We start from the raw sequence: 12,133 nt of genomic DNA, 5'->3' as shown, positions 1-12,133 counted from the left end.
ATTTATTTTAAACATGAACAACATGATAGAATTTCTCTAAAATTATCAGACAGGTAGATTATATACATTATATGACCAACAATATGTGAACATCCCTCCAAAATAATTAGTTTGGGTGTTTCAGCCACACCCACTGTTAATAGGTGCAATAAATCAAGCACATAGCCATGCAATCTCTACTGACTAACATAAGCAGTAGAATGAGTCATAATGAACATCTCAGTGACTTTAAACATGGCACTGTCATAGGACTCCACATTCGTCACAAGTCCATGACACAAGTACATGAAATTTCTGCTCCACTAGATCTGCTCCAGTCAACTGTAAATGCCATTATTGTGAAGTGGAAACATCCTGGGGCAACTATAGCTGCTGAGTTTTGAAGTGCACAGCACATAAAACTTGCCTATCCACAGAACAGAGTTCTGAACTGCCTCAGAAAGCAACATCGGCACAAGAACTATGCATTGGGAGCTTCATGAAATGGGTTTTCATGCCTGAGCAGCTGCACACAAGCCTGAGATCAAAATGCATAATGCCAAGCATCGGCTAGAGTAGCATAAAACACAACATCATTGAACCCAGGAGCAGTGGACACGTGTTCTCTGGAGTGATGAATCATGCTTCACTATCTGGCAGCATGATGGCTGAATCTGGGTATGGCAGATGCCAGAAGAATGACTGCATAGTGCCTACTTTGAAATTTGGTGGAGGAGAGATTATGGTCTTGAACAGTTCTTGAGGGACTGGGCTAGGCCCTTGGTTCCAGTAAAGTATACTGTTAATGTCTCAGCATACAAAGATATTTTAGACAACAGTTTGAGGAAATCCCTTTTCTGTTCCATCATTTGACAAGTTTGGTGAGGAGGAAATCGAGTGGTCTGCACAGAAAACCTTACCAAACAGTTTCCATATGAAATGGAGTGTCTTCTTGTCCAACATCAATAACTGACCTAACAAATGCTCTTTTGGCTGAATGAATGCAAATTCCCACAGACATATTCCAATAGTTTGTGGAAAGCCTTCCCAGAATATTGGATGCCGTTATAGCCACAAATGAGGGGTTGACTTCATATCAATAATTATGGTTTTGAAATGGTATGTCCAAGAAGCTCCTATAGATGTGATGGTAAGGTGTCAACAAACTTCTGGACATATAATATGCATTCAGAAGTCCTATTCACAAGACTTCCAAGACTGAAATAAAAATTTAGTGTAGTAAGATACCTGATACAATATATCAACAAATTACAATGTCACAATCAATTCATTCTGTACTCATATACACAATTTAACAATAACGATGTTCAAATTATTATCCTCATTTCTAGAGATGAATATCACATGTACATGCAATAAACATCTAGCAGTCCTCTCACAATTATCTTTAAAATATTATGGCACAGACAGTGTAGTGTTTAATGGTAGTGTATATCTTGACTGTCATGACTGAAGCTGAATATTTAATTTTATTAATTAATTAAATTATTTATTAACAAATTCTCATTGCACGCATTTCATTTTAAGACACCATCAATTCTTTGACATACTTTAGATTTAGAAATTAATCTTCAGGTGGAAATAAGAATACAATACAAACACTACAGTGTGTGGTTTTGGCAAGTGCTATATCCTGGTTTTTAAAATTTTATATGAAAACCAGTTAAGAATGTTACTGATCTTTTTTTAACTGCTACTTGTTCTCTGAAGTCTGTTATTCTAACAAAACGGCTTATTTATAGGCTACAGACATGGCTAAATCAACAGACATGAACTTTACAGTCACAGGTTAGTTAAATCTCATTTTAAATACAACTCTAACTTTAAATGACTCATTTCAAGCTTCTCAGTGTATAGAACAGGTTGCCATTAAGGACAGAATTAAAATGTAATCTTCTTGTGAACATTTTACAAAACAATCAATGATTAATGTATTTCTTAAGCTTAATAAGCTAAAGTAACTCACAACTGCTACAAACTGAAGTCCGATGGACTTCAATTAATGAAATTGTAAACTGTGAAGAAATGTACAGTGGGTACAAAGTATTCACACATACCCCAAATCACATGGTTTTTTCCATGGGCCTTTGGACTTTCCTCTGAAATCCTAAAGACATGCATGCAAGCCTTAATGACAATTTTCTGGTATTGTGCGAGTAACTGTAGGTCTTTTTCTAGTGGGCCGCACCTGTGGATATCCCAATTACATGCCCAACCAAACCTAACTAGCTCTTCTCGATCCAGAGACACAGTAGGTCTACTCAAAGGTTCCCTAGCATTGCTGAGATTCTCAATCTCATCACGGAGACCATTTTGGCCACTAGTACTCAAAGTCATATTTTTGATTATAGACTGACTGATAGATTACACTGATACCATGTGTACAATTTTGCTATCGCAACACTGACATACAAGGCCAATCTCAAAATTATATTTACCAAAATGAATGGGCGGATCCATATTTCTAGTGTTTGGACAGTTTCAAATTGAACAAATTCATGATCTTTTTACATCAGAATATGAATAAAACATTGAAATAACAGCAATTTAATATGATTGTTAAAACATGTACCTGAATTTTGGGCAAAATAGACATGACAGAGGCACCAATACAGAGGAGCATATTAACACTGATGAAGACTTTATTCTCCGTACAGCCATCAGAATGAGTGTAATAGACATAGAACAGGACCACAGCAACTAAGGACAGTATGTAATTCAAAGATGTAGCAGATAGAAGTGCTATAAAAAAGAAAAAAAAATAGTTTGACTAGTGTACATTTTACATTTGTGTAACACATTCATTTTTTCGTAAAATGTATTCCTCAAGGGGAAACACAACAAAGATTTTCCACTTAGTTTTATAACATGACACGTCAATAAAGTATAATACAGAACAATTGAGCATGTAATAAGTAATAACATATTTTACATCCAATTCAATTTCTGTACTATCCCCAACCCATTTCTGCAGTTGTGAAATTGAATAGCTCAATGTATAATTGGTGCTGCAAAAATACTGAAGTTGAAGGGTTAACAGAGTTTCACCAGTCTTGCTTATGCACAACACTAATAAATTCTTGAAAATTCTAAAGAGACTTTGAACAGATCCTTAATTTTACATAATTTTGAACATGTCGTCTTTTTTCCATAGTGTTATCATGAGGGAAGATTTACCAGCAGACTATTCACTATACGATATTATCCTGTCCAGTAGTATTCAGAATACTGCTGAAAGTGGGTTTGTAGTTATAATGGTTTTAATACTGTCTGACTGGTTGGCAAAGGATTTTCTTAGTGTGGAGGCTCTCAAAGCATATGGTGAAACAAGAAAGGTCTGTGATGACATCCTTTACATTTATTTTTAATAACCTGAGTTAGATGTTCGCAGTGCATAAATATAACTTGAATTACACCATGATTTTTCACAGATTGATGAGCACTGTATCTTGTGACTGGCCAAGTTCCATTCTTTATGTGAAATTCTGACTTAAATATCCCCCCTCTCAGTGCTGCTTGAAATCATCTGTTGGAGAACTTTTTGAAAGATAGTGGAAGAATAGGGTTGCCAAATTAGCCAAATAATTGTTTTGAATTCTCAAATTAATAAGTAAATATTCAAATACAGTGGTGTGAAAAACTATTTGCCCCCTTCCTGATTTCTTATTCTTTTGCATGTTTGTCACACAAAATGTTTCTGATCATCAAACACATTTAACCATTAGTCAAATATAACACAAGTAAACACAAAATGCAGTTTTTAAATGATGGTTTTATTATTTAGGGAGAAAAAATCCAAACCTACATGGCCCTGTGTGAAAAAGTAATTGCCCCCTGAACCTAATAACTGGTTGAGCCACCCTTAGCAGCAATAACTGCAATCAAGCGTTTGCGATAACTTGAAATGAGTCTTTTACAGCGCTCTGGAGGAGTTTTGGCCCACTCATCTTTGCAGAATTGTTGTAATTCAGCTTTATTTGAGGGTTTTCTAGCATGAACCGCCTTTTTAAGGTCATGCCATAGCATCTCAATTGGATTCAGGTCAGGACTTTGACTAGGCCACTCCAAAGGCTTCATTTTGTTTTTCTTCAGCCATTCAGAGGTGGATTTGCTGGTGTGTTTTGGGTCATTGTCCTGTTGCAGCACCCAAGATCGCTTCAGCTTGAGTTGACGAACAGATGGCCCGACATTCTCCTTCTGGATTTTTTGGTAGACAGTAGAATTCATGGTTCCATCTATCACAGCAAGCCTTCCAGGTCCTGAAGCAGCAAAACAACCCCAGACCATCACACTACCACCACCATATTTTACTGTTGGTATGATGTTCTTTTCTGAAATGCTGTGTTCCTCTTACACCAGATGTAACGGGACATTTGCCTTCCAAAAAGTTCAACTTTTGTCTCATCAGTCCACAAGATATTTTCCCAAAAGTCTTGTCAATCATTGAGATGTTTCTTAGCAAAATTGAGACGAGCCCTAATGTTCTTTTTGCTTAACAGTGGTTTGTGTCTTGGAAATCTGCCATGCAGGCCGTTTTGCCCAGTCTCTTTCTTATGGTGGAGTCGTGAACACTAACCTTAATTGAGGCAAGTGAGGCCTGCAGTTCTTTAGACGTTGTCCTGGGGTCTTTGTGACCTCTCGGATGAGTCGTCTCTGCGCTCTTGGGGTAATTTTGGTCGGCCGGCCACTCCTAGGAAGGTTCACCACTGTTCCATGTTTTTGCCATTTGTGGATAATGGCTCTCACTGTGGTTCGCTGGAGTCCCAAAGCTTTAGAAATGGCTTTATAACCTTTACCAGACTGATAGATCTCAATTACTTCTGTTCTCATTTGTTCCTGAATTTCTTTGGATCTTGGCATGATGTCTAGCTTTTGAGGTGCTTTTGGTCTACTTCTCTGTGTCAGGCAGCTCCTATTTAAGTGATTTCTTGATTGAAACAGGTGTGGCAGTAATCAGGCCTGGGGGTGGCTACGGAAATTGAAGTCAGGTGTGATACACCACAGTTAGGTTATTTTTTAACAAGGGGGCAATTACTTTTTCACACAGGGCCATGTAGGTTTGGATTTTTTCTCCTAAATAATAAAACCATCATTTAAAAACTGCATTTTGTGTTTACTTGTGTTATATTTGACTAATGGTTAAATGTGTTTGATGATCAGAAACATTTTGTGTGACAAACATGCAAAAGAATAAGAAATCAGGAAGGGGGCAAATAGTTTTTCACACCACTGTATATTCACTTAGATTAACAATTTTGTGCATTATATGTATGTTTGTTCATTTTGTTTTGTTGCGCTCTGTGCCCTAACAAAAAGTGCTTTCCGCGGGCTTCACTCCAACCTAGCTTCCCATTCCTCACAATATGTCCTTGAAGCAGCAAAACACATCATAATATATTTTTACACCATTTGTGTAAAATGTTACATAATGATATAGAGAAACGAAGTGCTAGCACTTGTGGCTCGTAAGGATTTAAGCTCCTTTTCATGGCTGCTTTTACAGCTCACTGTCCTGACAAGGATCAGGAAGAGGCATGGTGAATTAGAAAGACTGCAATAGTGTAAGAATAGCAAGGAAAGTAAAAGAGTAGGCAACAGCCAAGAAGGTCAAAGGCATACATGTTTTATTATTTTTGAGGTGTTCAAAAATGACCATAGTTATTTTCCATTTGCTTTGATGAGAAGTTCTTAGCATTAAACAACAGTTAAGGATTTCACATTTAAGAGTAAATGGCACAAAATCGGATGCAAAAATGATACTTTTAGATCATTGGAGAGGCGTTTAGAAAAACTGCTCAAAGTACACTTATGGATAAAAGTGCAGGGCAGTGGGATTTAAAAAAAAACCTACTATGTGAATGGGTCTGACTGTTAAGTTTTACTAATAAGGAAAACATGCTATCATTTCAAAATAATGAAAAGGCTATCATAGAAGTGAAGTGCAAAAAGAGATCTATAAAATATTATAGCTTTGCACAGTGCGTCTGGAGTAACTCGATGCCATAAACAGCAATGGTAAAACAAACAACCGAATGCGACGTTCAATCTGACAGCCCCATGGCAGAGTGCACAGGTACTGCATATATTTCACTGTAGAAACTGTACTTCAGTTTATCTGTACTTCACATTATCTTTTATTAATGCCATGTGCAGCTGCAAAAATATTTTGAACCTTTCGTAATTACCAGTTTTTTTTCTGCATTATTTTTTATATAAATGTGTCTGAATTTCACCTGAATGACAGTAGCAGACAAAAGCAATCTGCTTAAACTAATAACACAATATCAGGTGTAATTCTTGTCAATGCTGAACACTTCATTTATATATTTACAGTCTTAGCTAGAAAACATGTCAACCTCCAGGCTAACAATTTCTACAAAAACTAAATGATGCACGTGTTACAGTTGATGAGATGTCATTGAAGATGTGGGTGAAAGGTAATATTCATATAATAAAAAGGCACTACTTTTCTCATGAAAGATTTTTGTTCAGATTAGGCAAGCACCAATCAGAAAAAAATATCAAGAGGACCTCAGAAGAACTGTAGAAATTCATAACTACATACATTTCTAAAGGTACCGGCATTCAGTCTACTGTTTACAACAAGCTGTCCACACATGGAGGCAGTTCAGCTACTCCCTTTAGGATCAAGTATCACACAAGGTTCACAGAAAGAGCCCAGCATGCAGCAATGAATAAGGTGAGAAAAATACCTTAGGCCAGTGTTATAACACCTGCAGTAATCTCTAAAATTTGGTCAAATCTGTTTATAAGTCCACTGTAAGGAAAACACTAACTGTGGAAGGACACCATGGTGAAAACCATCCATGCACTTACTTTCCTAACCCACTACACTTAAAATAAATAATTCTTTATTTTTCCAATCCTTCTGGAACATTGGAAGGATGAGAACTATAAGGACAGAAATGTGCAACTTTATGTTTGGAGAGAACAAAGTACTGCACATCAAAACCAAGTCCTTATCCCAACTGTGAGGCATGGTTGAAGAAGCATCATGGTTAGATGCTGCTTTGTTGCCTATAGGCCTACACATCATAGTGGGAAAATTAATCCAAAATGTAACTAGAAAATTTATAAGCAACTGTCAAAGTAGTGAACAATGACCAAAACACAGGAGTAATTCAATAAGGAAACAGCTTAAACAGAAGAAAATGCGTGTTCAGGTATGATCAAATCAGAACTCAGTCCACCTAAGATGCAGTGGCATTACCTAAAGAGATATGATCACATAATAAATCACAAAATTATCCACAAACTGAAAGAGTTTTGCAGTATGAATGGTCTAAAATTCCCCATAACCACAGAGCAAATCTCATTAGCTTGGTGGAGGTTAATGCTGTTAAAGGAGGTTCTTATATCTGTTATAAAATATTTTTTTTTCTGTCTGGACTGTGAATAGTTAAGCAATGTGTTCATTTGTAACCATCCAAGAAACATTGGGTAGTTCAATTTTCTAAAACAAAGGTCAAACTGCACTTGAAATATCTTTTATTTTAGCACAGTTAGGTTTTTTCATCTATACTAATAAAAGGCAAAGCCCTCACTCACTCACTCCACTCACTCACTCACTCACTAATTCTCAAACTTCCCGTGTAGGTAGAAGGCTGAAATTTGGCAGGTTCATTCCTTACAGCTTCCTTACAAAAGTTGGGCAGGTTTTATATCGAAATTCTACGCGTAATGGTCATAACTGGAAGCTGTTTTTCTCCATTTACTGTAATGGAGATGATCTTGAACGCCGTGGGGGCAGGGTTTCGTGTGACATCATCACGCCTCCCACGTAATCACGCAGTACATAGAAAACCAGGAAGAGCTCCAAAAAGCGCTGAAGAAAGCATGCATTATATAATTGAGAAGGCAGCGAAACAATAGGAAGCGAGCGAGTGACACATACAACCATATTCATGAGTTCTGCTACTTCGGAAACAAAGCACGATGTAAACCTACACTTTAAATTAAGTTCATAGACAGGCTTCGCTGGCGTTTGTAATTTAGTGCCTGCCCATATAAGGCCGTCCGTCAGCGGCAATCCAATAGCAAACTCCCACTAAATATTCACGGGTGAAGGACTGTGCTTATGGAGAGGAAGATGAGATGGTCAGGGTGGTGTTTGACACAAACTCAGCGAAACTGCGAGAGAAAGGACTAAGGTAACATTAAATACAGCCATGGACATAGCGAGATGGCACCAGCACAGCTGGGAACCTTCGATGCATGTACACGGCGGCTGACGTGAACTGGCGCAGTGCACAGATAAAAGCAACAGTTCCAAAGCGCTGAACAAAAACCGAATTACACAATTGAAAAGGCAGCAAAAAATATGAAGCGTCTGATACAAGCATATTCATAAAGCTACTGCGGAAACAAAGCACACGGTGGAAAAAGTCAATGTCCCGCTAAAGGAAGACAGTGTAAAAAACCCGTGCATGCAGTGTGTCAGGTCTCAGATAAAGAAGAAGACGAGCTGTTTATTGATGCAGTAAGAAACGAATCGATGAAAGAAACCTGTCATCAAACACGGAATGTAACTTAACACAACACATCCTACAAATACGAACCTGATTGAAAGAAATAATGATAATCAAATCCTTGATGACAGCAACACTCAGTAACACTCACAAAACAAATACTGTATATTGACAGTCATGTTACGTTATTTTTAAAATGATCCCTTTTCTTTTCTAGCTTTTTAACACACTACTTCTCCGCTGCGATACGCGGGTATATATATATGTATATATATATCCCGATCTACATACTCGAATAATGGATACTTTATTAGCCATCAATGATTGTTTTGGTAAAGCCATACTCAGTGTATTCATTAGATGAGCGGTAAAAAGTAAGAGCGAGGGAGGATGACTTATTGAGGCATGCAGGCTGTAGTCTTGCGTCAACTCTATCTGAATTGCGATCACATTTGAAAAATATATCTTTTCAAGTTCTATTTAGTCCATATGTGTCAAACTCAAGGGCGCGGGCCACATCCGGCCGGCGTGTAATTATATCCGGCCCGAGATCATTTTATATACTGTATTATTGTTATTAATGGCCGGGTATATGAAGCGCTGGTAACACAATAAACTACAGATCCCATAATGCAATGCGCTTCAGCTGCCTTGCTGAACACTTACCGCGTTAATCAAGTCTAGCTTATGATGCTGCAAGTTATTGCGAAGCTAGCTCACACGATGCTGAAGAGAAAGTTGATTCTGAAAATAGAGCCTTTAAAACCGATGGGAGGCTGAGTATATGTTTACTGAACCCGTGTGTCTCATTTGTGGAGCTAATGTGGCTGTAATTACAGAATTTAATCTAAGGCGGCACTATGAGACAAAACATCAGGGTAACCTGAATGCAATGCAGAAGATACAGAAAGCAGAATAATTAAATAAGAATCTGACACTTCAGCGGACGTTTTACCGTGCACAATCACAAAGTGATTTCAAGTGAACTGCTTTTATGGGAGACACAAATGCACCAGTGCACCTTGCCCCACCTTCCCTGTTGCCAAGTAATGTTAAACCAAGTCGTCACTACGGTGTTCCCAAATCGCACTTTGCTGATAAACTGAGCGCACTGCGCACTGAGTTTGCACGGCGCTTTGGTGACTTTGAAGAACAAAAAAAGTCCGTCTACATGCGGCTCGAACCTTGTGCATGTTTGGTAGCACATATCTGTGTGAGAAGCTCTTCTCAGTGATAAAGACTAACAAAACAGCACACAGGAGTCGCCTCACTGATGAGCACCTGCAATCCATCCTGAGAATCTCCACAACACAGAACCTCACACCAAACATAAACGAACCTGCTGCCAAAAAAAGATGCCAGGCGTCCAGCTCTAAAATGACATATGATCAAAGACAACTGAATGATTTGATTTGTTATTGCTGAAAGGAACACATTTTATTTATATTTCCAGGTTTTGTTATGCAGCATGTTCATATTTGAATTTGTATAATTTTGACAGGATATATTTTTATGGAGAGCAAAATATTATAAGTTGTTTAAGGTTTGAGTTGATTTATTCAGGAATAATATTCCTGTCTGTTTTTACCATTCCTACCAAAGATATTTCTGTCGACTAAATAAAAATTCCTTCTATTTAAAATTTAAATAGAACTTGAACAAATACGATAGTTCATAATATCCACGCAGACTTGCACGTAAGAGCGGGAGTTATCCGTTTTAACAAGCAGCGTATTGCACTGACACGAAATAGCTGTGTGTGTATATATGTAGATATGTATGTATATGTATATATATGTATTTGTGTGTATATATGTGTGTGTATGTATGTATGTGTATATATGTAGATATATATATGTATGTATATATGTATAGATATGTATATATATATATATGTTTGTGTGTGTGTGTGTGTAAATAAATAAATATATATATATATATATATATATATATATATGACAACACTCATCACTCACAACAGTGACAAAACAATTACATTGACAATCATGTTACGTTACGCGGGTATTTTGCTAGTTTATTAATATACTAATATGGAGAGGGTAGTGTTGTGATGCAGTGGGTAGAGTTGCTATCTCACTGGTCCAGTATTCTGGATATGAATCTTACAACTATCATTTGTATGGAGTTTCATATCCATCTCATCTGGTTATCCTCCCATATGCTCAAAGAAATGTTGATTAGGTTACATGGTACTTATAAATTGGCTCTGTGTGTGAGGCTTCAGGATAGTTAATAGAATTAGATTTTATTAAACATGCCACAAATAATGTTATTAGCTAGCAATGACTGACTGTACATCATCTAAAGAGCTTTAATCCTAACGTGAATCCATATTAATTTAATAACAGTTTTAAGTAAAATATGCTGCTCCAAGTTTTCATTTTTTGAAAAATTCAACCAAAAAAAATATACAGTATATATATTATCAGAAACACCTTTAAGTGTGTTATAAGGTTTAAGAGTATAACTGTATAAGATTTGTCCTCTTAGAAAAACACCTTTTGGAACATCCCAGACAAAAGAAAACTGTAACTTTTAATTATTTGTTCTTACCTGCATACCAGCATCGAGAGTTTCCTTCTTCCATCTTTTCAACCCATGATTCATTCCAAGAGTGGGCAAAATCAATTAGGAGAACCAGCTGAATCAGGATAAAGCAAAAAGCTCCTGCCATACCCACATAAAACCACACTGGAGAGTGGAAAAAAAATGTATTAGTTGTTGTTAAATAAAAAGGATTAATATGTACAGCTTGCCAAATTTACAAAAAAAATATTAAAACATCTGGTCACCTGTAGTAAAAGGACCTTCTGGGATGAAGAATGCTCCAATGGTAATTGCCACAGCAGCAGCAAACTTAAAAAACCAGAAGCTGAAAGTAAAATATAGTACAAAAGCTTATTGTGCATGTCAATGAAGAACCAAGTATGTGCATGTGAGTTTAAAAGTTCTGAAAAGTATTTTGGAGCAATGACTTGGTACTTAAGGTACAAGATTAGATAGACAGACAGATACTTTATTAATCCCAAGGGGAAATTCCGAAGTTGATGTCACATTACATGACATTTTGTCGTGGAGGAAAAGTCATATTTGCCAACTGCAGCTGCTAATCTCAACTCTGCCCCATGTCAAATTGCACAACTGAAAATCACAGCCCATGTCACATTTATTGAACAAGCACAAATATTACAGCACAGTTGTGCTCACTTCTTCTTTCTGACAACCAATAACATGTTGTCTGACAGAGCCGGCACTGTCTGAAGGGTTAACAGCTGAGGCAACTTCAGCAGCAATTTTGTCCTTTTATTCCCCCCCGATTTTATTATAAGTAAAATACAAGACATCAAACTGACAAGCTTATCTTCTGTTTGTGAAGTTCAAAACACACATGTTCCTTATTTCTCACAGCTACATTTTATGAACTGAATTTCTGAATGAGCATTCATTGGCTATTAGCACTCCTTCATACACAGCCCACTCCTCTGACTAACGAGAAAATAAAAGCAGTTTGATTTTATCATTGCAAGTCACAGACTATTTGGATTGAGTCACCAGGTATGTCACATTAGGCACTTATCTTTATGGGAGTACAGCGCCAACTGCCTCTGGCTGGCTAAGATTAT

General features: G+C 37.1%; 1 protein-coding gene across 1 annotated transcript in view; it reads right to left on the bottom strand.

Moving 5' to 3' along the window:
• Positions 1-12,133, bottom strand: part of serinc1 (serine incorporator 1) — a 60,639-nt gene that overhangs the window by 31,225 nt on the left and 17,281 nt on the right. The window contains exons 4-6 of the mRNA XM_039748416.1: positions 11,303-11,382; positions 11,064-11,201; positions 2,573-2,742 (exon numbers count right to left, since the gene is read on the bottom strand). Coding sequence (XP_039604350.1) covers positions 2,573-2,742; positions 11,064-11,201; positions 11,303-11,382 — 388 coding nt within the window. The remainder of the gene's footprint in view (positions 1-2,572; positions 2,743-11,063; positions 11,202-11,302; positions 11,383-12,133) is intronic.

The sequence above is a fragment of the Polypterus senegalus genome, chromosome 3 (genome assembly GCF_016835505.1).
Source record: "Polypterus senegalus isolate Bchr_013 chromosome 3, ASM1683550v1, whole genome shotgun sequence".
NCBI classification, from domain to species: Eukaryota; Metazoa; Chordata; class Cladistia; order Polypteriformes; family Polypteridae; genus Polypterus; species Polypterus senegalus.
The sequence above is the reverse complement of the archived record's forward strand: the minus strand, read 5'-3'. Positions and strand labels throughout refer to the sequence as shown.